Source organism: Malaya genurostris, chromosome 1 (assembly GCF_030247185.1).
Source record: "Malaya genurostris strain Urasoe2022 chromosome 1, Malgen_1.1, whole genome shotgun sequence".
In the NCBI taxonomy this organism is placed as follows: Eukaryota; Metazoa; Arthropoda; class Insecta; order Diptera; family Culicidae; genus Malaya; species Malaya genurostris.
The window spans coordinates 64,103,279-64,130,381 of record NC_080570.1 but is presented as its reverse complement, the minus strand read 5'-3'; the positions used below and the strand labels follow the sequence as shown (position 1 = coordinate 64,130,381).

At 37.4% G+C, this 27,103-nt stretch overlaps 1 protein-coding gene across 4 annotated transcripts; it reads right to left on the bottom strand.

Annotated features, from left to right (window-relative positions):
• Window positions 1-54: 54 nt before the first annotated feature.
• LOC131440287 (serine-rich adhesin for platelets) lies at window positions 55-25,990 on the bottom strand. 4 transcript variants are annotated; one of them, XM_058611416.1, is made up of 7 exons: window positions 25,510-25,990; window positions 11,287-11,576; window positions 11,025-11,220; window positions 2,519-6,092; window positions 2,247-2,364; window positions 2,037-2,182; window positions 55-1,816 (listed from the first exon to the last, which is right to left on the bottom strand). In XM_058611416.1, the coding sequence occupies exons 2-7, from the start codon at window positions 11,394-11,396 to the stop codon at window positions 1,644-1,646; spliced, it is 4,317 nt and encodes a 1,438-aa protein (XP_058467399.1). In that variant the 5' UTR covers window positions 11,397-11,576; window positions 25,510-25,990; the 3' UTR covers window positions 55-1,643. The 4 variants fall into 4 exon arrangements, with proteins under 4 accessions (XP_058467399.1, XP_058467400.1, XP_058467401.1 ...); XM_058611417.1 differs by having other exon boundaries at window positions 25,565-25,990; XM_058611418.1 differs by lacking the exon at window positions 25,510-25,990 and adding an exon at window positions 25,258-25,479.
• Window positions 25,991-27,103: the final 1,113 nt, after the last annotated feature.

Below are 27,103 nucleotides of genomic sequence, written 5' to 3'. Positions count from 1 at the left end.
ACTTATCACACTAAACTTAAATTACAAAAATCCAAACAAAATATTTATTGAAAATATTACTACTATTCTGGGTTGACGAAAATTTTTAGTCTATCTTTTTTTTGTGTAAATTATTGTAACTTAAATTTTATAATTATTTAAATTGCACTATCTTTTATGTAGAAGTGCATATAATTTATATTGATTCAAAGCAAAAACTAATGTAAATGTTTTTAAGGTTTAAAAAATCACAGATTTTAATGTATTTTTGTATTTAATCAACACTACTCTACACCGGTCTATATTATACAAGGCAGTTGAAAGAATATCACCCTTATTCTGAATAACAACGTATCGTTTTTTCGATTGTATTTCATTCGTATTCCCAATAACGCTAGCGAAATCAAAGGTAGCTAAGATTCGACCGAACCATATTCGATCGAAAAACCAATACGTCGTTATCGAGAATAAGGGCGTTTATCATTTAAAACAAATCAGATTTGACGATAGCCATTTCATGTTCTAAATAGATTTTCAATGTTTCTGTTAACGATAAATCGAATTCCTAGAGAATGCCTTAGGCAACTACAATAGTCTCATGAATTTTATAAGTTTGATCCACTTAATCCGAGTTGAGCTGAAATTGAACCCATAGTGAAAATTTGCAACAATCCAACCAAATGATGCTTGAGTGGCAGCATATCATTCACACTGTGCATGGCTAACAGATTGCAACGCTTTATATAATGGTCGCTTACGACGGCAACCAGAACCTGAAATTTTGTATGGTTGTCTCAAAACAGCAACCGAATAGATCCGATTATTGTATCATCCATTTTAAACAAACATTCAATTAGTTTCAAATAAATTTTTACATTAGCTGGAAAACAACCATTTCTCCGTTTTAAAATTTATTAACATATCCTGTATTTGTGTTGTAATTGGAATTCCAATGCAAATATAAATAGGATCAACAAATTAACATCAACATATAACGCGTGAATATATCCGGTTTGAACGTCTGAGGCTGAAAACCAAAATGATTTAGAAAAAAATCAAAAATCCAATAAGCATTTTTTTGTGTTCTAAGACAATTTAATAAAAATGTACAAAATATGTTACACCGGTATTTTAACCGAAGCAAATTCCGATACACAATCCAAATTAATTGAATTGAGCAAAAACCCTACATTTTAGTATTACTGGAGTGATCTGGTTTTATCTTTTCAAAGCAGAATACGATTTATTTACATATTTCAATGTAACATACAATAACAACTTAACGACTCGAGAGAGACAGTGTGTTTGCTGTATGTAAAATAATAATGAAGTTCATGAAATTACAAAGCTATCGACAGTTTGTAAATGTAAAGTTTGCTTTCGAAAATTGCTGTAAACGTTAATAAAAAATGGCACATTTGATACAATCGAAATTATTTTTTAAAGATGCATTCTTATTACAGTTGTTTTGGTACCAGTATGGAAGTTTGAAAATTGTGGAAAATGAGCTCAACATAAACAAACTGAACTCCCATCGAATGAAATCAACCTAAGCTTTAAACTGATGTATAGGCGGCTACCTATAATCGCAGAAGAAAGATGGCAGAATCAGAAAAAAACGCAGAACTCGGTTTCAGCAGTGTAACGGAGCCCAACGTATACGGTCATTTCCGTGGTTTTTTCGCTATTATCTCTTTCTTCAACTTATTTAGCATATCCTCGAACGATTCACTTTCGTTCTTACGTGGTAGAACGTTGAGGGGATTTGGCGTCAAAACAAAAGATCCATCGGAGGCGAGGTACGGGACGGGTTCCAAATCATGCGAAAGATCGCCATCTACCATAAAGCGAATAGAAAAAAAATGAAACAAACATTAGTTGATTGTGGATTTCGGGAAATATTGCGAAACCTTTCAAGAGTAGCTTCTTAAGGACTTGATTCCGGAGAGGGACAGGTTTGTGAGAAATGTTTGCTTGATGTTTCCATGCTTGGTGATAAAAAATCGGTTAGGATCCAGTTCTACAAAGAACGGGATGTTTCAGAATTGCTTACTTACCTAAGTCTGCGTATTCTGTTCTGCAGAACGCTCGACGACCTCCAAAGTTAACATCATACCCACAAAGTTTGGGGTCTTTTCCACTGGCGTCGATAGCTTTGTAAGCATCCTGTGGTCTTTCAAATGTCACGAAACCATATTTGGCTCTACAGATGTAAATAACACTTAGTGTCGCTAATTTGATCAGTTTCTTTCAAATAACAGACTTACCCAGACTCTTTATAGTGAAGTGTTACTTGTTTAATTCGTCCAAAGTGCATGAACTTTTGTTTCAGATCATCCCGCTTCAACGAAGCTTCCAAACGACCCACATAAACGATTTTTCGTTCTGTAACGAACACATAAAATTTTAGTAAATGAGCCGATTTTTTGTACGCAATTCAAATGTTCGAGCTGAATATCCGTTCTCTTTAATATTGGGCAGTTACCCGAAGCTCCAACATAGTAAAATGTGATCACCTAAAACAAAATTGGATACTTACCTGGAGAGACAGCTGTCCTACGGATATCGTTGCGGAGCTGGACCCTTGCTCGGGAGGATGATCGTGACGAAGAAGAGCGCGATCTTATTGAACGGGATCTCGATCGAGAATAGGATGAAGAACTAGTATCAGAATGACTTGTAGAATCGCTGCGAGAAGAACGCCTTCTGCTGCTGTTCCTCCGCCCACGTCTTCCGCGAGAACGACTATTTCTATAGCGAACTCGTCGTTCTGAAGAAACACTGATTCGTCTGCGACGAGAGCTACTGGAGGTGCGACGATAGGATCTCGATCGTGAACGTGATCTCCGTCGATAGCTTCTGCACCGACTTCGACTTCGACTTCGTCTATACGACGACCGTTTGCTTCGACTTCGATACGAATCCGCAGATCTATTGCGGACTGTCGGTTCTATCGAGGAGCTTCGACTGTGCCGTTTTCTATACTGCCGACGGGAACGGTCGCGATTTGTATTCGATAACTGGCTACTATGACAACGTGGAGTTGAACCACAACTGGTACACGAAATTGATCTTTCTCTCTTTTTAATAGGAGATAATCTTTTAAGCTCCGGAAACCGATCCAGCGGTAGAGTTTGTACGGCTATTGCGTTAACTTCAGCACGTTGTCGATCCTTGCGTAAATGCATGATGATCTTGTCCTCGCCATGCTCAATTGTCCTATTTGTTTTCCTGGATTGCTTAATTTGTATCTCGTCGTAATCTGTCTGTTCGTATGAACCTCCAGCTTTCTCCGGTTTTCCCGGAGAATACGCAGTGGGTGGAGAAACGCCGATATTCGGCAATATTTGCTGACATGCTTCCCCACCAGCAACTAGCTGTTTGTCGGCATCTACGAATGACAAGTCATTTGTTTCACATGATTTCTTTTTAATCACGGTTTCATGAATGCTAGAAATCAGAGAATTGCTGGAAATAATAGCCGAAGCTGAAGATTGACACCGTTTAATTGTGTCCGTAATGTTAGAGAGTAGTTCGTTTTTGGCCATTTTCTTCTTAGGCAGGTCCGAGGAAGATATTTTGACAATCTCCCGCTTGGATTCCTTAGGATTGATAGATATCTCTGTATTACAACCCATTGAAACAATAACGATTTCTTCATAGTCTTCGTGCAGCTTCAATTCAGCTGCCTTGTTTTCTACCCTTTTATCGTAAGGTACAGGGTTTCCATGTTCATCGAATTTGATGGATGTTATTTCTGCAAGCGGAATCATGGTAGTTACAGTCTTTGGAATGATGTTTGCTTCAGTTGATTTGATGACCGCTTCCTTCTTGAGTTGCTGCATTCGAAGAGCCTTTAGCTTTGCTGCCGAAATCGGATCAAGTAGAGTTTTGCTAATAGTATGCTTTAAAAGGCTGGTTTCGTCTAACAGCAACGAAATCTTTCTTTCCTGCGTGTCCTGTGCCATCGGTAAATCTTCCTTACTAGACGTTACACAGTCGGTGATCAAGTCACTGCTGCTTTTTGATGCCGATATAGACTGCGTAGACTGATCTGTGGGAAGTTCACGCCTTTTTTTATATTCCTGAAGATTAAGTTTCCTTTTAATCTTGACGATAGATTCATTACTTGTGCTGCTGGTAACATCTACTGATTGCATTTCAGGCTTCGGAATCTCACTTAATGCTGTTGTCTCGAGAGTTGGCACTCCAGTGGGTTTATTTTGATTTATTTTCAGTAACGATACTTGCTTAAATGATTGTTGTTTCTGTGATAATGGTAAAATTGAGGCAGCTATAGGTTCGTTTTTTACATCTTTCACTGGAACATCCGTTAAAACGGGAATCGTAGTTGTAACTTCAGGGTTATGATTAATCCTGTCTTGTGTTGAACCATTATTCTTTATATTTTGACTACTTTTCATATCACAGTTGTTACCCGTATTTGAATGCTTATCCAAAACATTCTTCTGTTTTTTCCCGCTTTTCGAAAGTTTTTTCTTTTGTTTAAACTGTTGTTTTGTTGTTGGGAGCAGAAATGGAATTTCTATTGCCTTTCGCTGTGGTCCTAACGACGTAGCTGAGTTTATATTAGGTTTTCTCTTTGGGGAACAATAGTCATGATCAAGTTTAATGTTGGCAGCCGTACGAGGTTTCTCTTTTCTTTGCAGCTTTCCGTTTGTTTCGCATTGACTATTGCCTACTGCATGTTTCTGTTTTGAACGAGGTCTTGATAAATTATTTTTAGACATTAGTGAAAGCATTCTTTGTCGTGCCAATTGCGATCCAGCGCTTGGTAGTTTAGTTTTCCCGTTTGTTGCTTTGGAGCTTTCGCTAGTCTTAATGGGGGCGGATTGTAGTTTTATTTCATCCTTATCAAATTTTACAGGAGTAACCGGTACGATTGTTGTAGCCATTACCGGCGCCTTTTGACTTTGTACTGTTGTTTTGTGCGTAATTTTTACACTGTTACTATTAGGATTCCACGTCGGATCGGCTTTGGTGTCATCATCCTTTCGTTTGATTTTCGATGTCAATTGTTCGACACCGAACATTTTCCCGACAGCTTTACTGTCAGCTTCCGATTCCGATTCCTCCGTCTCAGAATCAGTATTCTCCACAATTCGGCGGGACTTGCTAGTGCAACTTCTGCGCGTTCCTCCAGAGTCGTATGTACTAGACACGGGAGAAATCATCAGTTCACGCAGCATCTGTATTTGCTTACCTCTAGATCTGGGTTGGCTTTTGATAGGTGAAAGTTTTGTCTCACTATTTTTTCTATTCACATTTGTTCCGTTTAGAGATGATTGTTTTGTGTCTGTTGGATCATCCTCCGTAATGTATGAAGTTAGGTCGAAATTATTCCTGGCTAAATCTTCTATCAGTTCATCGTCTGGCATGCATGCACGTACCGTCGTTTTCAACGGACTCAGTTCACTAACAATAGCTGACACATCGAGATCTTCAAAACTGAGACTGGTCGCATCATGTGCCCAGTTATTGCTATCAACAATCGCTACCGGAGACTGCGGCAGCGAGAACGATTTCCGATTAGTACTGTTTCTTCGCTTGGAGCGTTCAATTGCCATCATTTTACGCCTTTCCAACACTCGAGCAACGTTTCCTTTCTGCAGCGCATCTGCACTTTTATGTTCGATGGAAGCCTCGCCGGCCTCAGAACTGCAGGCTGGAGTAGTAGACTCAATATCAGTACTAGACATATGATCATTACTCTCAATGTCACTGCTACTACTATCACTGTCGCTACAACTGCTACTACTACTGGATCTAGTACTACCACTACTGCTAGAGCTACTATCAGAATCAGAACCATCCTCATTTGACGACTCGCAGTGAACATCTCGCGGCACATTCTCAATCATGTCGGTCTCTAAGCCTTTTATCACGTCGGTTTCCATATCCACTATCACGTTGTCATTCTCAATGACGGTTTCGCCTACTACCGACGATGACTGTTCCAATGTATGCTGTATAACGAATGAATCTGTCGTTGGAGTCGGCTCCGCAGTACATCGTATTTCTTCCTCCGAATCATAATCACAGTTTGGGTCGATGGAAATTACTTCAACAGCAGGTGACATCTCTACATCATCCTGGAAGAGTAGAATAAGTGTTCTGTTATACTACAGTAGTAAACGGTAATGCTTGTGTGTGGCCTAGTCTATACGTGTTGATGTTTATGTGCTAATTATTAAACTACATCTTATCAATGAGAAAAGAGGAATATACCACAGTATACGAAACCTACGGAGAGCATTTAAAACATGAGATACTACTCTGGAATATTGTTCAGCTGTTTGGAACCCTCACTACCTCAATGGCGTTAATAGAATCGAGTCGATTCAACGTAGATTCGTTCGATTCGATCTTCGCCGTTTACATTGGACCAATCCTCAACAACTACCGAGTTATGAAAGTCGCGGATTGCTAATCGGTCTAGACACACTGCAAGTAAGACGGAAGCTATCGCGTGCTTTAATGATAGCAGATGTTTTGAATGATAGGATCGACTGCCCCACATTGCTCCGTGAAGTCAACATCAATGTTCGTTCTGGAGCTCTCCGCAACAACGCTTTTCTTCGACTTCCTTTACGCCGCACTAACTACGGGATAAACGGTGCGATTATCGGCTTACAACGGCCATTCAATCGAGTGTCATCTGAGTTCGACTTCAATCTTTCACGGCATAAAACAAAGACCAAATTCTTACATAGTATTAGAATCAATCATTAGGACCACATCGTGTCTGTTGATTTTACAGTAAATAAATGAATAAACAATAAAAGATTTAAATCATAAAATGCCATATACCATGGAAACGCTAAAACCCAACATTTTTCAAACACGTTCTGTATATTTTTTCAAACGTTGAAAGATCAATTCAGACAGTATGTAATCCGATGGATCCACTACCTTTGATCTCATGCCGGTATGGTTGCCCTCGGCATCTTAGAGCTAAAGCAGTGTGCCTTTAAACTAATATAATTAAATTTAAAAAAAAATTGGTTGGTTGCTCAAATTAAGCCTTCCTACTGAACTAAGAATTTTTTCCACTCGGACTCGAACATACGACATCTGGCTTGTTAGATTTATCCATCGTAGTAGAAAAAATCCATAGAATGACATCATTTTGGTCAGCTGGGATTGGTGGATGAAAACATAAGTCGATTCTAACCAATTTTACCATTTCTGCGTCCCTTAGAAGTTTTTTTCAATTGTTCGTGAGGTCGAAAATGACACTCATTACTAAGCTACGGGAAACTCTAGCTACAATGTAACTGATGTGGTGCTTGAATGAATATTATTCATCAAAATGAACACCAAGATCATTAACGTTAGTCGATATTCCAATGAAGAATCCATCTAGAAAGTTTTCGACATGGAATGACGCCCTGCCCTTGGCTTTTCACGTATACGGTCGAGCACTTGTCGGGATTTACTATCAAACAGTTAACTTTACACCACTCTGCGAAGATTAACAGTTGACGCTGGAGAAAGGCTGCGTCTTTTAAGTTGCGGATGATGTGATAGATATTAACATAATCAGCAAACGATAAGCAAGGACATATTCAATATACAACAAGTCCAGAGATGCCAGGCAGGGGTCCACTAGGAGGTTGATAGTAGCTATTATCTTTCTCCGAACAGTACCAACCTAGATGCCGTGTGGAATTCGGCGGAAAAAAACAACCAGGAATAGATCCACTGGGTTCGTGCTTCCATGTCGTAAAAGGCAACAATTGCTGGAGTACCTTTTTCACTTCAGTTATTAGATTTTTTCAACGTTTCACATCTGATTACTCTATTTTACTAAATTATCTCTTCATTCAACTTCACTCAATTTATCAATTTCCGGCTAGCTTATGAGAGGTTTTATTTGGTATTTTTTCTTCTTCCATGTTATTGCTTGTCTTTCATGATTATAAATTGAATGATAAAAATCAACTATTACGAATATCCGTTAATATTACAATGTTAATAACAGAGATAACATAGATACTTTGATAGTCCCACGACAAAAGGGCCTAACTGCAAATGAGAGCCTCTCTCTGTTTACTTTCTCTTTTGATCATAACGAAGTCATTACTGAAATTGATCCAAAGTGTGGTTTTACCTTGAAAGTTAAGCGAGTAAGTAAGGTGTAAGGTGTCAAATATTAAATCAGTGCGGTAAATCGTGAAAGAAAAAGTAAACAAAGAGAAACTGTCATTTGCAGTTAGGCCCTTTTGTCGTGGGACTGTCGATTTGTTTGTGTGATAAATTTAATATTTTTTTTATTGGTAGCCGACTGCCCAGATCAACCAATATAACAAATTAACCATTTTTCGCGGTAAATAATAAAGTGGAAATAATAATCAATCAAGACGCGCGTGAATTTATAGAATATGTCACTGCATAGAATCAACTATTCTACCCTATTTACTCCTTATTTTTGTAGCAGGTAATTTCATTAAAAAAAATAGAGAAGTTTTTATTCTTTACGCGATAGTATTTCAAATTTTTCTTCAGTTTTCACGAATAAGAACTGTGAATCAAGACTTCCCGGGACTTTTTTGTGGGATGTTGTCGAAACGTTCACTTGGGAAGTCAGTGAGTTTAGTGGTGCATCCGAGCATCTTGAAACCGGAACATACTGAACATTTATACTAACAAATATCCTTCTCCCGTGACTCTGGTGGAGTGCGCAATAGTATATACGACCTCTAGTAACAACAAGTGTTGGACTAACATCCCTTCCCATTCCTTAGACGATCTACATCTAGCCGGCGCCGGTACTGACCAATGAATTCTGGGGTTAGAAGATGTACATTGAAGGATTATTTACCAGTCCCAGGTCGGATCAATTCCCTGCACAATTTCAGGTAATCTCGATCAGTAACGGAGTAGCAACCAGGGGTGGTCAGCTCAAGCTCAACAAGTCCAAGGATGCCAGACAGATGGAAAACCGAAAAAAACAATTTTGCTTCTAAGATACGAAAGAAAAAAAGAATCAGAATCAGAGGGATCAGAAAGGTGGTGTGGTGTATCTTGAGCTTCTAAAACCTAGTGAAACTGTTAGTATCGTTAGAGACAACAAATGATCAACTTGAACCATGAATTTATCGAAAAACGACCAAAATGAGCCAAAAGACACGGCAAAGTAATGTTGTTTACACGATAATGCATCTTCACACAAAATAAAATCAAAGCACATTTGTTTGGAAGTATTCACCAGACTTGTGCTCCCTTCCGACTATCGTTTGTTTTCATCAATGGACCACGCATTAGCTGAGCGAACACTTTAATTCTTACGAAAACAATGCCAGAAAGGTGGTCAAGATGTGTTGAAAGCAATAGTCAGTACTTTGAATATTTTTTTAAATCTCCATTCACCTTTCACTTCATACCGGTATACCTGGTAAAAACTATGGTACACTGAGGTGTTTTTTTTATGCGGTTTGTTTTATGCGACTTTTTTTAAGCGAATTTTCAGAGTTATGCGGTTTTTTATGCGAAGTTTCAGAGTTATGCGGTTTTTTATGCGAATTTTCAGAGTTATGCGGTTTCCCTTCTGCTGTTTTTTATGCGAAGTTTCAGAGTTATGCGTTTTTTTTATGCGAATTTTCAGAGTTATGCGGTTTTTTATGCGAATTTTCAGAGTTATGCGGTTTTTTTATGCGGTACGTAAACTCGCATAAAAGACTCCAGTGTAATTGCTTCACAGAACCTATTCAGTCCACCTAGTGGTGTAATGTAGCCTTTCTTATATTACTCATATTTTCATAAATAATACCAAGCGATTCTTCGCAAAACCTTCCATTGAATTTTGACTAAAAACAAGAAAATTTATTTATTCGTAAACTAGCATAACTTTATCAATTAGTTTTGTTATTAGTTTTGAGCCATATTTAGCAAAATATATCTGTTCTGTTTTTTTGCACCGTCGCTCTAAATGGCTGTTTGAAGTTCAAACACTACACATTGTACACTGTTCTGCACTGATGAGTCAAAGACGAAACGTAAAAATAATACACATTGTAGTTCAGGAAACCAGAAGTCGGATCCGGATAATATTCAATAGTCGTAAGATCTTCCATTGGAACCTTATGTGGTAACTCAATTTAATTGAACTGCTGAAGCACAGATGAGCCGAAGGCGAAACGTGCAGAAAAATGAATTGAGTTCCTTATTCTAAATCCATGTAACTTCTGGTTGACTTCACCATGAGACTAGAGCACGATGCATCATCAAAGAAAAAAATGATTATGTTATCCTCAATAAATTTAAGAGATCTTTTATCAAGATTACTGGGGGAAATAACAGTTATAAATTTTGGCCTATGTCAGGAGTCGGCAGACTGCTGCTTTTTGGAAATGAAGCCACGGCAAAGACCAGTTCCAAGTGTAAATTTTTTATTTATGTTAATAAGTTAAGTAAAAATTTTGAATCGACAAGAAAATATTTGTGGCTCTTTAAAAACATTTTAAACTTTATTTTTCCGAGTCCCGACCTTTTGTGGAAATGCTTTCAAAAGGTAAGTGATTTAAACGGTGCCCAAGGACATAGATATTTTGTGATTGCCGTGGGCTGGTTCGTAGAATTCCGATAATAATTTAGAATTGTTTTGTTCGTTTGGATCCTTTCACTGTATTCCCAATTCAATGAATTTTCATTTGTTCTCAACAATTTACAAGTGTTTATTGAAATTATACTAACTAATATGTTCAAAATCAATTAGGGTTATTATGAAACCATAATTATAAGGTGAAAATATGTGCATTCGCTTCGCGAAAGTGTTGCTATAGATACAGTCTCGCATAATTGTTGAAATATTTTTTCTACGGTATTGCTTCTCAGAACTGAAGCGAAGACATTGTATTCTATTTTATCACAATTTGTTGATTGAAAATCGAGTAATCAGCTAAATAATATGCCGACTTTACTATTGAGATGACTATTGGTAAAATAACACTATATACAAACTGATTCTGTTGCCTTTCTCGACGTGCGGGACATTAAAATGAAAAATTACGAAAGATACTTACATCTACTTCCTCTTCATAATAGTACTCCCCATCACTATCATCAACAATGTGTTGGCCAAAGTTAACACGACGGTTGATAGATTCCTCTTCTATATCAGCATCATCTTCTTCTCCCTCTTCTTCACCTTCAGGTGCAAATGCATTACCGTAGTGAAGACTGACAGCCGGAATACTATACGATATACTGCGGATTATCCTTAAAGAATAAAAAAACTGTTATTTAAAAAAGTTCAAACATTTTTTTAATTCACGTCAAACATACCTTTCGTCCGGAAAAGTTTGTAAACTATTACCGCGCCCCATGCTGGTGAAGTGTGTCACCGTCGGTATTGTCCTGACAGCCGACGACACATTAAGTATTTTAAATTCCATGCTTTTCTCTGCAGTACAAGTGAGTAGCTTATAAAAACCAGTTTGAGTTCACTATCACAAAATACGCTAATTGCTACAAGTTGCTAGAGGTGAAAATATCTCGGTTCTGGTAGGTGCGCCAGAACCGAGACCGTCTCCGGGTTGATTTTGGTGATTCCTAGAACCTAGTGCGTTGAGTCACTGAAAAAGTACAATCAAACGAAAGAAACAACATTTTTTAAACGCAATCCATCAACTATATATGCAAGTACTACACATTTGCAAGATTATCTAATCCAAAACATATTACGTATTTCTATACTTTGACGTTACAAACAGAGGAAAAGAGAAGTGAAAATGGAACTGGTCTACGGTGAAACAGCAGTGTTTTGGGATGATGTTCGGGTTTTAATCGCTTATTTTGGGTTGCCCAGTGAAACAAACACTTCGCACACTTGGATCACTGTTAATGCTGAGTGTTCAGTATAGCGACTTCAACAGCTGACTGATCTAAATTTAACACAACGAAAACGCTCGGTCGACCGCCAACTCGCCTGACCAGGAAAAGCCGAGATGCACATGTGTGATCAACGCCGATAGTTGAAGCATCGATCATGTGACTGCTGCCGATTCTCTTCAAGAGGAGCTACACCGATTTGTCCAAAATGTACTTTCGAGGATAATTTATTTATGATATTGTGTCAAAATGGTAATTTAATACAATGTACTGGCATTAGCGGAAGAAGATCCCTTGGCCTGTACCTTTAAATATATTCACTTAACATGAAGAAAATAATTGTGTGAAATTATTTGATGTGACCTTGATTTCGAGTTCTGTTGGACACCATTTCCGGAGTTCCCGAAACTTTGAAATTAAAACCTATTTTGCTAAAGAGCTCGATTTCGGCAAGGCCCATACTCACATTTCAGTCCTACGTGGAAAATCATTATGTTAAGAACAGAACGACTCGCACTTCATTCATCCAAAATTTCGTTTGAGGTTCATTCACTTGAGACAAACCTTCTTTACTTCGGACGACATCGTGTGAACGGAAAGATGATTTTTTGTTACAGTCAGCCTGGAGAGATGCTCAATATGTTCGCAAATTGGAATATTTCGCGAGAATTTTTTTTCTCATACTCAACCTCACATCTACTGATATTCAAAACGGATGTCCCGGAATTCTCGGTTTTTAGAACAGACCCAAATCGTATACGTTCAGTTTTTTCTAATATTCTTTTCATTCGCTTTAAACAGAAAAGGTCTTGTTTCTGTTTCAACATCTCGTATGCAAAAATCCTAAATTTCATTCGGATCTGATTTCCGGTTGTGAAGAGGGTGAAGAGTGCTAACAATTTTATACCGTCATTTAAAATGGAGAAACAAAAACGTAAAAAAACGTTCAAGGTGGCCTCACTCTAATCGGAAGTCATTGTTAGTAGACGGCTAAACAAACTGGCTGTCCAGATTCCCTGTTCCCGTTTTCGGAAGCACTGGAAATAGTGGTCATATATTTCAAAATAGATTTTTTTTATTTAAAAAATATTTTATTCAGGCCTATTTGCATACAAGCTTTACGTGGCCGATTTAGCTGAGTTTTTAGATAAAATTTTTTTTGTATTGGATCTCGTTGTCACCCTTTTTCTAGGGAGAGAGGAGCTTCCATTTTCCTCCTGCGAGGATTGATGGGCAGTTTGTTCGTGGTTCGTCTCGTCATCCATTGCCGTGGTATTGTTGTTGATTTCGTTGCTAGTTGCTGTAGATGCGCCTTGTTGTACATTGTTTGCAGTTGCTGGTTGGTTGGATGGTAAGTTGTTAACTGCAGCTGGTGTACTTTGTTCTATAGGGGATACGTTGGATGGTTTCGTTGAAGGGATGCTTCACTGTTGTTGGTGACTGTCACAGGTGTACTGAGGTTGCTTGGGGTTGGTGTGAAGGAAGCACCGTTGACCTTTGGTGTAGTTGTCTCCTTGTCCAGTTTATCACATGGCTTACCGTAGCTAACAGCTTTTTGGCCATCTGATTGCCATAGGTAACAAGTGATTTGCACGGGATTCTTGTATCCTGACCGAAAGTCACATAAGAAGGTATAGGTATCTTCAAGCGCATGCGTAACAAACGTACGCCATTTAGAATACCGGGGAAAAAATTCTTCCACTTTTCTTTTTCGATAGAGAGAATCTCCCCGTATTGGAACATAGTTTTGCGAATATAAGGATCGATGACGCTTGAGGGAAGATCATGTACACGCACTTCTTTAGCACTATCTTCCATATATACTGGAATGTTATACTTGATATTTTCATGCTCCACATAGTGCACATTATTGTCTCTAGCGAATTGCATCCAACTCTTTATAGAACTGGATATAAACAACATTATTGGTCTTATTGCATTGAAGTAAATGCACACGTTTAATGTCAAGATGCATTTGCTCCTTAAGGAAACCTTCAAGTTCTCGTATCGAAGGTCGAATTTTGCACTGTCTGAAGTCAACAACAATTGTATTTTTTCATGTCGGCGGTAGCTTTTGTTCGTTTGGTTCACTCATTTCGAGGTCGTTCTATTGTTCACTACACAATACTGTACTTGGTTTCTTCTGTCCCGAACGTAAGCGGTTTTGTTTTATCGACTGACTTGGATGAGATGTGAATGCGAACTCATTTCAAAATAGAACTCACTTACTTTTCTCAGAGATTGCTTGACAGATTTTTACAAAAATCAAATGAAGTGTTCTATAAAAAAGTAGTAACTTTTTTCGGATGCGACAAAATTTCACATATGTCAAAATTGTATGAATTTGAATACAAAATAAATGAGTTTCTTCATCGTGTTAGTTGATGGCCAAACGAACCGACTTCGGAGGAGTTAGGATTCTATCAGGTCCAAAAGTTCAAGCTAAATTTAAATCCCCTATCATCGACAATCTTTGACTGCTCTTTCATAGACATCAATATTCATATCCTTGTGATCCGACTATGGAATCCATAGTTGAGGACCTTTAAATTAAAAATTAAACATAGATTCGCTAAACGAATCAAACTATATTTTAAACCTTCCTAATGTCGTTTTCACTTGATACCAAACCTAACCCAGTTTCCACCTTAACTTCTGTCTAACCGTTTGTTTAAAGCTAGTTTCGAACCTAGTTTCAACGTTATTGAACTGAAAATCGAGTCAGTCTCAAGCCTGGTTTTTATATCAGGTTTGCTCAAACCCCCGTTGCTAAGTGCGAACCCAACACAGTTTCGCGAACTACTAGGTGTGCAGAGTTTGGAAAATGTTATCCACGCTGTTTGTGGCTCCCAGAGGTAACAAAGAGAACATTATTCCATTCTCAGTCAAATGTCAGGGAAGACAGAGATATTGAATTAATACACATTGTAATCTAGACACACATACATACCATCAATTATGGAAGATTTGATTAGTGTTTCATTTCTTGCACAGATCAGTGGAAAGTATTCGTCGTGTCATAATCACTGCAATGTGCGAAGGAATATTAGCAGCTTGTTTGTCTTTTGAGCAATATATTGAGCACTTTATAGATCGTAGTTCCATGCTGAAAGTGTTGAAGTTACTGTAAGAAAGAAATAAGGTATTGTGGATTGGGATACTACAAAATATTCTACAATTGACAACATTTCTGTCTGTAACAAGAATTACTTGTATTTCACATAGAAATACTAGGTGTTATTGGATGAAATGGTCCACGTGAACCGCGTATTATTCCAGAAACACACATCTCACACTTTCAGTTAGAAGGTGTAATACAAAAATAATTATAAATTAAAGGCTGACGAAAAGTAAATTAGCACGCCTCTGGTGATGGGAATCGGAGATCTTTGACAGTAGTTTGTTTACATTTCTACAGAGTGCAACTGGTACAAGTCTATTCAAAGTAGTCGATCGCCTTATGAAATAATGTCCAATTGAACTCGGAAGAAGAATAAATATTCAAACTCGGGTTTAAGCAGCTTTCCGGTCAAAAATGTTGCATCGCGAAAGGTTCTAGCAGACCATTTGCAGTTGTGGCCTGAAAACGGAACCATTCGTCACATCCTCGACGATAACATCCCAAGTGTATTGCCGTTGATTCGCAAGCTACAGGCAGTCATCGTTTGGTCCGATTTTGCCAGCTGTCACTACTTCAAGGTGGTTCTGGAGCGCTATGCTGTCAACAAGATCGAGATCTTAGCGATTTGGAGAAATTTAACTTTGAAGTTTCCATAAAAGTACTGTCAATCATTAACGGGGATGGCATGTAGAAAACCCAGTAGACTTTCTACACGATTTCTACGTAGAATATCTACGCTGGTCTCGTGTCTACGTGGATTCGTAGATAACTTCGAAGTAATGAGTTTAATTTAATACACGAGGACAAGTCTCGAGAACGTTGTTGTTAACGATTAAAAATGTGGATTTTAGTGTGAAAGACAAAAAATGCGTAGACCAGCTCAGCAATGTTAAAGATGCCGAGTTTCAACGATTGTTGAACGAAGAAAAACTAAAAAACAAACGGCTGAAAGGTTGAACATTAGTCTAAAAGCTATTTTTGATCGTCTACACGTCATTAGAAATATTCAGAAGATGAAAAGGGAAAATCGGATTTTCATGAGCTATAGACAATAGGGAAAATGAAAAACGTTGAACAAAATTTGACTTTCTCGGCATGAACTAAGGGTTCTCGAGACGGCATTTGAGAATAGCATTTATTTCAAAAATCTCAAGCGCAGGTAATTATTGGTCGACCCTGACCAGAGCTTAAAATTAACACGTATTTGCCACGAAATAATACAATCCAATAGCCTCGTTTTCACGTTTTTACTGTTACACATTCGTAGACGTTCGCATTCAAAACAAATAAAGAGAGATGAAGAATTTTCGTTTTTCACTTCAACAAAAGAGGGTATCAAAGCCATCGTCACTTGTTTCCCTACTACAAGACGAAACCAAGATATTATTTGCATGGAAATTTTCTTTGAATTTCAATTCTCATTATTTCTTCAATATATTGAAAATCGGTGAAGATTGTGTATAGAGTCTAAAATATGATAAATCAAAGTTATTACACACTAGAACTTCTTTGGAAACCAAAACTACAATAAATACGAGCACCAACAGTTAAAAATCATTGTGTATCGTTTTCTGTCATTATCGATTCTCGAAGCTTCGTTTGATAATCCTTTCTGCACAGTATATGATTTTCACTGAAACCCGAAAATAACTGAAAGGTTAAACAAAAGAAAGAACACAATTTTGAAACTACTGTTCCGCTTATGTCGTTGACTAGACATGGATATCCTTATTTCCTTATAGTTTCCTTATATTACATTTTGGTGGGGAAAGGGTTCCAATCAGCTTTTTACAGCCCTATCCAAAACGTATTGCCCTCCCCGTTAATTTGTATCAGGCCGAATTAGCGCATGCGCGCCATATAAACGCCTCTTTCAATATGAGGAAATTATATTATTACCCAACAGTTTCTATTATTTATTCATGTTGGTTTCCTTACCTTTGTTCATAGTTTATATTCTGTTTTACCTTAATTCCAGTGTTCTATTCAGCTGTGATTCGTAAGTGTCTTTTGTTGTCATTTTTCACTCCGTACTTTTGCTGGCATGTTATGTTGTTTCCTTAAATGTAAATGTTAGTTGTATACAGTGGTGTTTATGTTCTTACCCATATTCCTTTCTAATTCTTTCAGCTTTTTCGTATTTCTTGTTCCTCATCCAGTCATCCGTTTCCAAAAAAAAATTAGTGTTTGTTCGATCTTTGAAAAGCATCATCATGGTTTGACGGATAAGAACTGAGGACATGCGTTTTTATTTAAATGATATTAACACTTGGGTTTTATTAGTATTGCTACACCTTGACAGTATTACCATCCGCTCAGGCACTTTTGAACATCTGGTGTACACTGACTCACAATCGAAATGTGTCACAACCAATTTGATACAACGCACCCGAGGGAACGGTATAATGTATGTTGTACACACAAAAACACATACATACACACAGGCACACACGCATACACACATGCATATATACCTACATGTATTCCACAAGCAAGCATCACAACATTGAGTTACTATTTCTATTCTAATAGATTCTAACTAAAATTTGTGTGCCTTTAGTCATCTCATTAGTAGAGTCACCATGTTTTTTTACCGATTACTCGACTTTCAATAAATTTATTGAGATAAAATCGAATACAAAATCTTTGCCTCGTCTGTAAGAAGCAATGGCACATAAAAGTAGTTCGGAAATGATTCAATACTGCTGTTTTAACGGAAAAAAATGCTTCAAATTTCATGTTACTCTTGAAATTAATCTATCAAACAGAGATAACAGATCTCACTCTAACTAATGGTTTTCGTACATGAAATGACTAATGGATTTGAGATGAATGGAGGTACCGTTACCCAATTTCTATCTCTTCTATTGGTCGATCGTTAGTCCTGAGCTGAAACGGTGGCCTTTATTACCGTTCTTGCATGCACTTACTCTTACATTTCATTCATACATCATCTCACCCATCAGGTCCCAAACGATACATCCTCACAATACAAACTGGATGAACATCCTTTGACTGCTATCAGTGGTTTGCTCATTGGTTCGGTCATTATTATTTTTTATATTCTACAATATTCTATTTCATTCCACAGTATTCCATGGTACACAAACCACCAATAAACGTCAAAGATGGACTCGATTTACCGTTCATTTATTGTCATCGTGTGAAACCCAATTGTGATACGTTTACTCTACTTAATTTTCACTTCACACTGGTAATAAGGGCCTGTAGTATGAAAATAAAACATAAAAAAGCGCTCAGTTAAGCCCTACCGGCCTCTCCAACCCCGGATGTTGGAGCGTAATGCAATCGAAATCTTATTAAAGTCGTTCCATATATTATTCATTTAATTCAATTATGAAACTAAAAGCTGTAACGCATATCTTTATCAAATTGTAACGCTAGTTGATTGTACGTGATGATGTTTGCAATACCGTCAAGCCCACCAACCAATGGGAGGGACTAGACATGGATATCGTTTTCAAAATTTGCAAACGGAGCTGAGAGTGACATTTATTCTCGTATAATTTGAGTCAATGAAAATGATTTGTATTAGCTCTGGCCCTGGTTAACCATCGACATCAACTGCAAAATGTAATCGATTCGGAAAAAAACGATGCTGTGCATTTGGTGGGATCAAAAAGGTGTCTTGGGCTACGAGCTTCTCAAACCAGGAAATATTTCAAATACTAATCGCCACCGACGGCTAATGATGAAATTATTTTCCGAGCAATACGAGATTCAACTTCATCCTCTGCTGGCGGTGGGCATGAAAGTCTAATTGCAGAACAACAACGCCCTACAGACACAGCGGAGGCGGTCAAAACATAATTTCTGAACTTACATGGACACTTTCGCCCCACAATACACACTCCCCACACTTGGCCCCTTCCGATTATCATTTGTTTTCAACGATGTCTCACGCACTTGCTGAAGAGCACTTCTTTAGTTATTTATGATGTGGATGAAATGGGTTCACGACTGGCTCGCTTCGAAGGATAAACAGTTCTTTCTAAGAGGTATTCGTGAGTTGATGGAACAATGAAAAAATATGCAGCTTCCGAAGGAAATTACTTTCAACAAATTATCTTGAATGTATTATTTACAAACAACATATATTTTCATTAAGAGATCCCGTATTGTCAACAGGCACGCCTGGTAAAGGATGATAGAAGAGCAGAGCTGCCCTTTTAAAATCTGTATTTCAACTTGAAAAATCTGTGATACTTATTTTCGTTTTAAATCTGTGGAAATCTGTGGAAACTTTTTTAATTTAGCAAAATATTCTTTAAAATCTCTAGAAATCTGTGAGTTTTGAAAAAAATCTGTAATCTGTGAAGCAGAATCTGTTTAGCAAAATAAATGAAAAATCTGTGGTTTTTCAGAAAAATCTGTGAATATGGGAACTCTGTAGAGTAGGAAAATTCTTTTATTCAACAGGTCCTATTAGTTGATGATCACACAAATTCACTTTGGCTATAGAAACCATTGAAGTCCTATTTCCAAAGCACCTGAAATAGTTCCCAAAATACATGAGTATGACGCTTTCATTGATCTCTTAGAGACGGTTGACTCTATTTCTACAATCTTGAGTTTAAATGAAAGATTTTACGGTCCCATAGTGTTATTACTTATTTCAGGATCCAGCTTGCGGTTCCGACAATACTAGATAATGAGTTCTAGGAATTTCAATCCTTCATATAAGTTATGGCACTAAATTTAGATTTCCAAATTTAGAAGCACTAAACTAATGGTAAAATAATCCGAAACAGAACTCTCACCAATTTCTCAGAAATGTTTTCAACGATTTCTACAAACAAATCTAATGAATTCAATCATTTGCTATCGAAATCGAACTGCCGGTACCGGAATTTTAGTTTTAAAAGGTTATCTAATGTCACACAACATATTAGCGTTAAAATACAGGAAGCAGTGGTCAAAAGACTTCAAAATGAAAATTTAATCGATTTGTTACTACACTACTAAGTGGATTAAAACAGGCCTTAGAGCTGCACAAGCGGTAAGTAGACTTAGACTTTAGCTAGCGAATGCTGAAGCTAATACGGACCAACAGTTGGTCTATGAACACTAACTGCTTCCAAAAAGCTGAGGTATGTTTTGTGTACGTGATTAGAGGGTTCCGAATGGTCAAATCTCTAAAGCAAAAATCTGAAGATGATTAGGGAAATTTGCTACCTGAGCCCGGATTGAACGAAGAAGATAATGACTTTTCAAACTATTTACACTACGAATCGCTTGTGATCAAGGCTCAAACATACGATAGCTACCATGTAAAGTACATGGAGTTTCAATCCATAGATGGACCTGTACATGATCTTCCTTTAACCACTACCGGCGTAATTTTTTTCGAAGAACCATGTTGCAGTACGAAGAGATTCTTATCATCGAAATAAAAAGTGAACTTTTTTCCCGGTATCTTCAATAACGTCCGTTTCCTACGCATGCGATTAAAGAAGGTCTATGCCTTCTTATGTGGCTTTCGGTCGGGACACAATAATTCAATGTAAATCTGTTGTCACCCACGATCATCAGTTGCCTTAAGTCGAAATGGTCAGGAAGCTGCTTACTACGGTACGAGAAACTGAACAAGAAGTCATATACACTTAAGGACAACGGTACATCTTCCACACCGGCAACCCCAGAAGCTTCCAACTACTGAAACAGTCATTTACAACAATGGAACACTCTCATCAATGAAACCATTTTCTACAACCAATGTATAACAAGGTACGTTTGGTTCAGCTATAAACAAACCTACACTTAGTTCACTGGATAGTAAAATATGTATAGTGCCAAAGTGTGACACTTATCGCCCTATAATTTCGAAACCGGAAGCCGGATCAGGATAAAATGCACAGTATATTTAAAGACAATGAGAGCTTTAATTTGAATCATTATCCGTGGAAATCGGCTTAACCGTTGCTAAGAAATCGAAGTGAGTTCCGTTTTTGGAGATTTTCTTCACTATTATCGGTGCTTTCGGAAGCGGAAACTGGGGACTAGTAGTCCCAAAGTAGCGTTATATATTCACTAACTAACAAGATATGTCAACTAGATCAATGTATCAGTAAGTTTTATAAAAATGTGCACCTCGTTTCGCCATCGCTTGTGAAAAAATACTCATGAAATTGAATATTTTCTCTAGTCGCACTGTAATACCGAAGCCGGAAGTCGAATCTGGATCAACTTTTCGGGAACTTTCTAAAGAATTTTGAAATCTTTCATTTGCTTCCTAGTTTGCGAAAATCGGTTAAGAAATTTCCGAGAAAATTTGCGCATTTTATCATAAATTTGCACATATTTCCTTGTAATTCCGGAACCGTAAGTCGGATCCAAATGAAATTCAAGAAAATTGCCGTAAGACCTTTCATTTAAATGTAAGTTTGTGAAAATCGGTTCAGCCACTGCTACTAAAGATCTGAAACTAGAATTTGTTGCAAGATAATATTATCAGATAATAACTATTGAACTGTAAAAAAAAACAAGCTATCGAGTAGGTTATTTTTGACAACGGCAAAATAACTGCTCGATTGACAATTATTTTAAATAAATGTAGAAATAATTCGTGAGTTGGTCAACAGCTTTAGTTCTAAAAAAATATAATTAAATGTTGTTTTTGCAGTGATGCAGTAAATGGTAGTAAATATCTCATAAATCTGCGAAACAAAGACCGCATTCTAACGCCATGCGATTCCACGCCAAACCAACCTGTAAACAAAGATCAACGGTTTGAACCAGATTCGTTGGTCATCGTGTCCTCAATGCCAATAACAAGCAAGCAAAAATACACATGCATAGGAACAGATGCACTTCGCTTGCCAGCGAATAACGTTTCCCGTGCGCGTGGCTGACATAAATCCTTCGGATGACCTTTTCGATCGTGGGTTGTCTTCATCTCGACCAACACCACCAAATCCCTTAAATCAATCACGGATCGTTACCTGTTTCGGGTTTTTTTGGCAGAATATAGAGAGCGCTAACAAGTATAATTTATTTCATACATTCGATCGCATTTTATTCATTTTAAACACAAACACTACTGAACTGTGTTTTTGAAGCGTAGATTATTTGCCCACAGACGCTATCGATCACACGACATGTGATTACAATAACATCCGATGATTCGCTTTAAATGTTTGATAAATACATTCAGCGCGCACGAAATTTACGAGCATATCTGACATGAACATTTATTTATTTATTTATTTAGGTATAATCAACAGACACAATATGGTCCTAATGATAATTTCTAGTAATATATAAAAAATTTCCAAGTATCCTACTGCGTGATAGATTGAAGTCAAATCCTGATGAAACGCGGTTGAATGATCTCTGCAAGCCAATAATAGCATTGTTAGCACCGTAGTTAGTTCGTCGTAAAGGAAGTCGAAGAAATGCACTGTTGCGAAGAGCCCGGGGTCGGACGTTGATATTAATTTCGCGGAGCAAAGCAGGGCAGTCAATCCTATCGGTCAGAACATCAGCTATCAATAAAGCACGTACAACATCTCGACGAACTTGAAGTGTATCAAGACCGATTAATAACCCGCGACTTACGTAGCTTGGTAGTTGGTGAGGATTGTTCCACGGTAAGCGCCGTAGGGCGAAGCGAATGAATCTGCGTTGTATCGATTCGATTCTATGAGCTCCGTTTATGTAGTGAGGGTTCCAAACGACAGAACAGTACTCCAAGGATGAACGAACAAGCGAGCAAAACAGAGATTTTAAACAGTGCACGTCTGTAAAATGTTTAGCCATCCTCATTACAAATCCTAGGTTGCGAGAAGCTTTGGACACGATATAGCTAATGTGTTGCATCGAGAAAGACACCAAGGTCTTTAACACACGTCGTTCTGACTATCGGCGATCCTTCCAGAAAGTAATCAAAATGAAATGGCTCTTTCTTCTTCGAGAACGTAATGGTCGAGCATTTGTCAGGATTCAATTTCATACGGTTTATTTTACACCACTCGGCGAAGCTCAACAACTGTCGTTGAAGAAAACCTGCATCTTCTGGGCTTCGAATGTAATAGTAGATCTTAACGTCATCGGCAAACGATAGACGAGGGCCCTCTAGAGTAAAGTTGACGTCGTTGAAGTACAGTAAAAATATTAAAGGCCCGAGATGACTACCCTGCGGAATTCCGGACGAAGCGATAAACTCATTGGAAACGTGATCGTCGATTTTCACTGCTAAACGACGATCTACAAGATATAACTGCAGCCACCGAAGGATGTTAGAGCCGAATCCAAGTCTTTTCAATTTAGCAATTGTTATATTGTGATTTATTATATCAAAGGCAGCAGAGAGATCGGTGTAAATAGCGTCTGTTTGTAAGCCTTTTGACATACCATCAGTCACGTAGCACATGAATGACAATAGGTTCGTGGTTGTGGAGCGCTTGGGCATAAAACCATGTTGAGTGTCAACAATATATTGCTTGCAGTGGTTGAAAATCGGTGCCAGAATAACCTTTTCAAACAGTTTAGGAACTGCACTAAGCGATGTGATGCCACGGTAATTGTTCACGTCGTTTTTGTCACCTTTCTTATACACTGGGAACATAAAAGAAGATTTCCATAAGTTGGGAAAAACTTCTTTAGAGAGTGACATCCGAAATAGTCGACAAAGGGGAACAATTACACCAGTCGAGCAATTTTTCAATATAACTGCCGGTAAGCCGTCAGGGCCAGAGGAGGTAGACGACTTCATGCAAGCGATTGCCGTCCGAATCGAATCCTCGTCAATATGAATGAGATTCAAAGAATTATTAGATTCTGGAACGTTGAGCGCGGCGAGTGTAATTTGTTGCGGGTTTAAGGTTTCGTTTGTAAAGGCACGAGAAAATTTTTCCGAAAAAAGCTGGCAGATTTCCCGCTTACACGAACCAGTAAACTCTCCAAACTTCATTATAGAAGGTAACTCAGACTCCTTCCTTTGCTCGTTCACGTGTTTCCAAAAAGACTTCGGATTGGATTTCAATTTCCGTTGTACATTTTTCAAGTAGTTGACATGACAACGCTTGACAGTTTTCTTATATAATTGATTGATCTGGACATATTGATTACGCAGTGTGTATCCTCCATGTTTTGAATACCGTTTTAGGGCGGCTCTTTTAGTCGTTTTCAGTTGTCTCACTACGGTGGTCTGCCATGGTGGATGCAGGGAAAGCCGTTTGGATCGTTTTGGTACAAAGAAGTCAATCGCGTAGCTCATGACGTTAGAGAACGTTTGTACAGCAGCGTTGACATGTATAGTTTGTAGAATAAAAACGACTACACAGGATATGTTCAAACAAAAATTTATTAAAATTCAAATTGGATTTAACTATTTTAAATACTATAGTAATATAGTATACGTCTCTTCTGTGACTGCATTCTTCAAAGTTCATACCAATTTGAACACATTACAGATTTGGAGTGCATTCACGTTTGTCACAAGTTTCATTTACATACCCAATCCATTGAACAATTATTTATATATTTAACTCTGAGTTTAACCTTGTTGTTCTTTCGCCGGGAAGTAATCAAACAACATTTAGTTAATTTTCTTCATTTAAGACTTTCAGTCGAAAGCTGGTTCGTCTATTTCTAGACAACATTTGCATCGTAATAATTTCAATACATTCAGCAAAAAATCATTTACTTCTCCATATAAAGTGTTTTCAAACAGTTGACGCTGAACATAGGAAATAACGGATCGTATTCAATCTACGAAGTTCAAATGTGCTAAAATCAATTAACATATTCTTGAATACCAACACCCGAATAAACGTAGTTTCGTCCCCTGATATCAGTGATCAAACAAAACATCAAACCTTCCTTTATACACAGTTCGTAGACGTTGAGTGTGACATATTTCAGTTTGCCTCATGTGACTCGGTAAGCAGACTAGATCGAAAGATAATTTTTGCGTAAACAATTCTTTCACATCATAACATTGAAAGTGGTCGTGGACAAAACGAGACTCAAAACACGATCCTATTTAATGGGTTCACAGACTCAAATTGTCGCACGAGGTGAGATTGTATTAAGAGTTGACATTGTAACGACGTATTGAAATATTTGATTTAAATCAAACGAAGGTTCTGCAGACGTTTTCAGACAACTTTACGAATAAGAGTGCGAAATCGCTACGTAAAACGGGAATTGCTTAGGAGTGAGTTGTCTACAAAAATTGTGTAATGTATTCACATGATAGTATCGGTTTGATTCATGGCTCAGCTGGATAATAACACATGACCAATATGTTCAAGTTTTAAAAAAATTCTGACTTCAAATACCTGCATTTGCGTTTATATTTATTTAGTCCATGAAGTTTAAGTTTTCGTTGTAGAATACAGAACCTCATTTTTTTGTTTACAAATCATGAGCACCCCCATTCTATGATCAAAGTTATTGTCCTTTCTTTATGCGAACCCACACATTTTATCAAGCTACTATCAAAAACAACGGAATCGTTGAGGCACAAAATTGTCCGTGTAAAATATAGACAGCTTTGAAGCTGCCAAGGCGCTTCCTTCAGTAGCACTCACCACGTTTTTCAATATGGATAGATAAAAAAAATACTCGTGCTAACATTGCACGTACCATCCACTGAACTTTCTTCAAGATCCTAGACCGCGTCGTCTGCCTTCGGCATTCCGATACAGTAACTCATTTTTCAACACTTGACCTAGACTTATTTTAGTTGTCTCATTGAGCATACGCGATTTTCTATTCAATCTAACACCTTCTGGTCCACACTTTTACTGCCACCACATAACACCGATCAAATTCTTCACTTAACAGATGACGTTTGAATTCACGTGAAAATATTTCCGGCTTCAAAATTTTTCAGCAAGAAATAATGTTTCCTTCTGTCCACTTTTTGCACACACAGAGCAGATCGTTGTTGTTAACAATGGGATATTTAATGTTTACAATTTATATTGATAAATTTGAGATTTCCTCGGATATAATGAGGAACGACAAGACACCGCGTAGCGATCCGCAATAATCACATGGAGAAGTTATCTAATGACAGTACGAAAACGAATACAGCATCGGCACATTCGCGAATAGGGTTGTCAGTAGAGGTGCGTTCGCATGCATGTTTGTGGGTTGGTGGGCTGCTGACTATGAACAGGGTCGTACTCTCTTTGTTGTCATCAATTGCACTGATTAATTGTGCTGCAAGGGTTGTAGAAAAGAATTGAAGACGAACATTAGAAAAGGTTCCCAGTGCAAATGACAGTTTCTCTTTGTTTACTTTCGTTTTAAATTATTACTTTCTTTTTAAATTATTACAGTAATTTCCAATTCTGCAGTGCTTATCGAAAGTTAATGGTTTTTGTTAATTGACACAATAATGTTGAAATGAAATGCAGAGACGCTACTCGTTTAGTGATGTGACTTTCATCAAGAGCTGACAAAGCAATAGGAACATTTCAAATTATTTCCCAAAAAAACAAATAATTTCAATTCAACAATCATCGCAGAAGTGGAAGAAAAGAGTTTTGGTTGGGTGTTTCGGAAATAAAAAGTATCCAAAATAAATGGTACTTGATTGCTAAACATTCTAATACTCGAGACGCCATCACATGGTTTATGTTGAAAAAAGCATATTTTGTTTTAATATGCAATATCTCGTATCGAAACAACTACTTTTTGGTTTAATGTGCAACTAATCATTTTCTTGTTTTGAACAATCGGAATTTTTCTGCATGTACGCTGTACTTCACGCAGAGAAATTGAGCATGTTTAAAATAACAAAACAGTTAGTAGTTTCTAAAATTTAATTCATTTCAAGCTAGAATATGATTGTAACAAACCAATTTCTCCCTTCAACAAAAACAATGATCTTTGTTTGATTTGAATTTTGGTAACCATGTAAATTAGTTTGAAAGAAATCATTTTATTTTTAAAAACAAACAAAAATGTATAATTTCAACAAAGAAAAGCGTTAGTTGAAATAGCTAAATTTAAGGTAATTCATTTCAACTAAAAAGTTTGTGAATTCAAAGCGCAACAACTATATCTAAAGATCGTTCATTCATAACAAATTTTTCAAATTGAATTCACTGTGAAATTGTTTGTCAAGAAATTGACAGGAACGCACAAGTGAAATATTCGTTGCTTTTATCAAAA

Excerpts from the sequence above, each read along its gene's own strand:
- LOC131440287 (XM_058611416.1), bottom strand. The coding sequence starts at position 11,396 with ATGGAATTTAAAATACTTAATGTGTCGTCGGCTGTCAGGACAATACCG. Across the intron at positions 2,365-2,518 it reads TAGGACAGCTGTCTCTCCAG|AACGAAAAATCGTTTATGTG; the intron begins GTAAGTATCCAA and ends TGTTCGTTACAG. Across the intron at positions 2,183-2,246 it reads CTTCACTATAAAGAGTCTGG|AGCCAAATATGGTTTCGTGA; the intron begins GTAAGTCTGTTA and ends TTACATCTGTAG.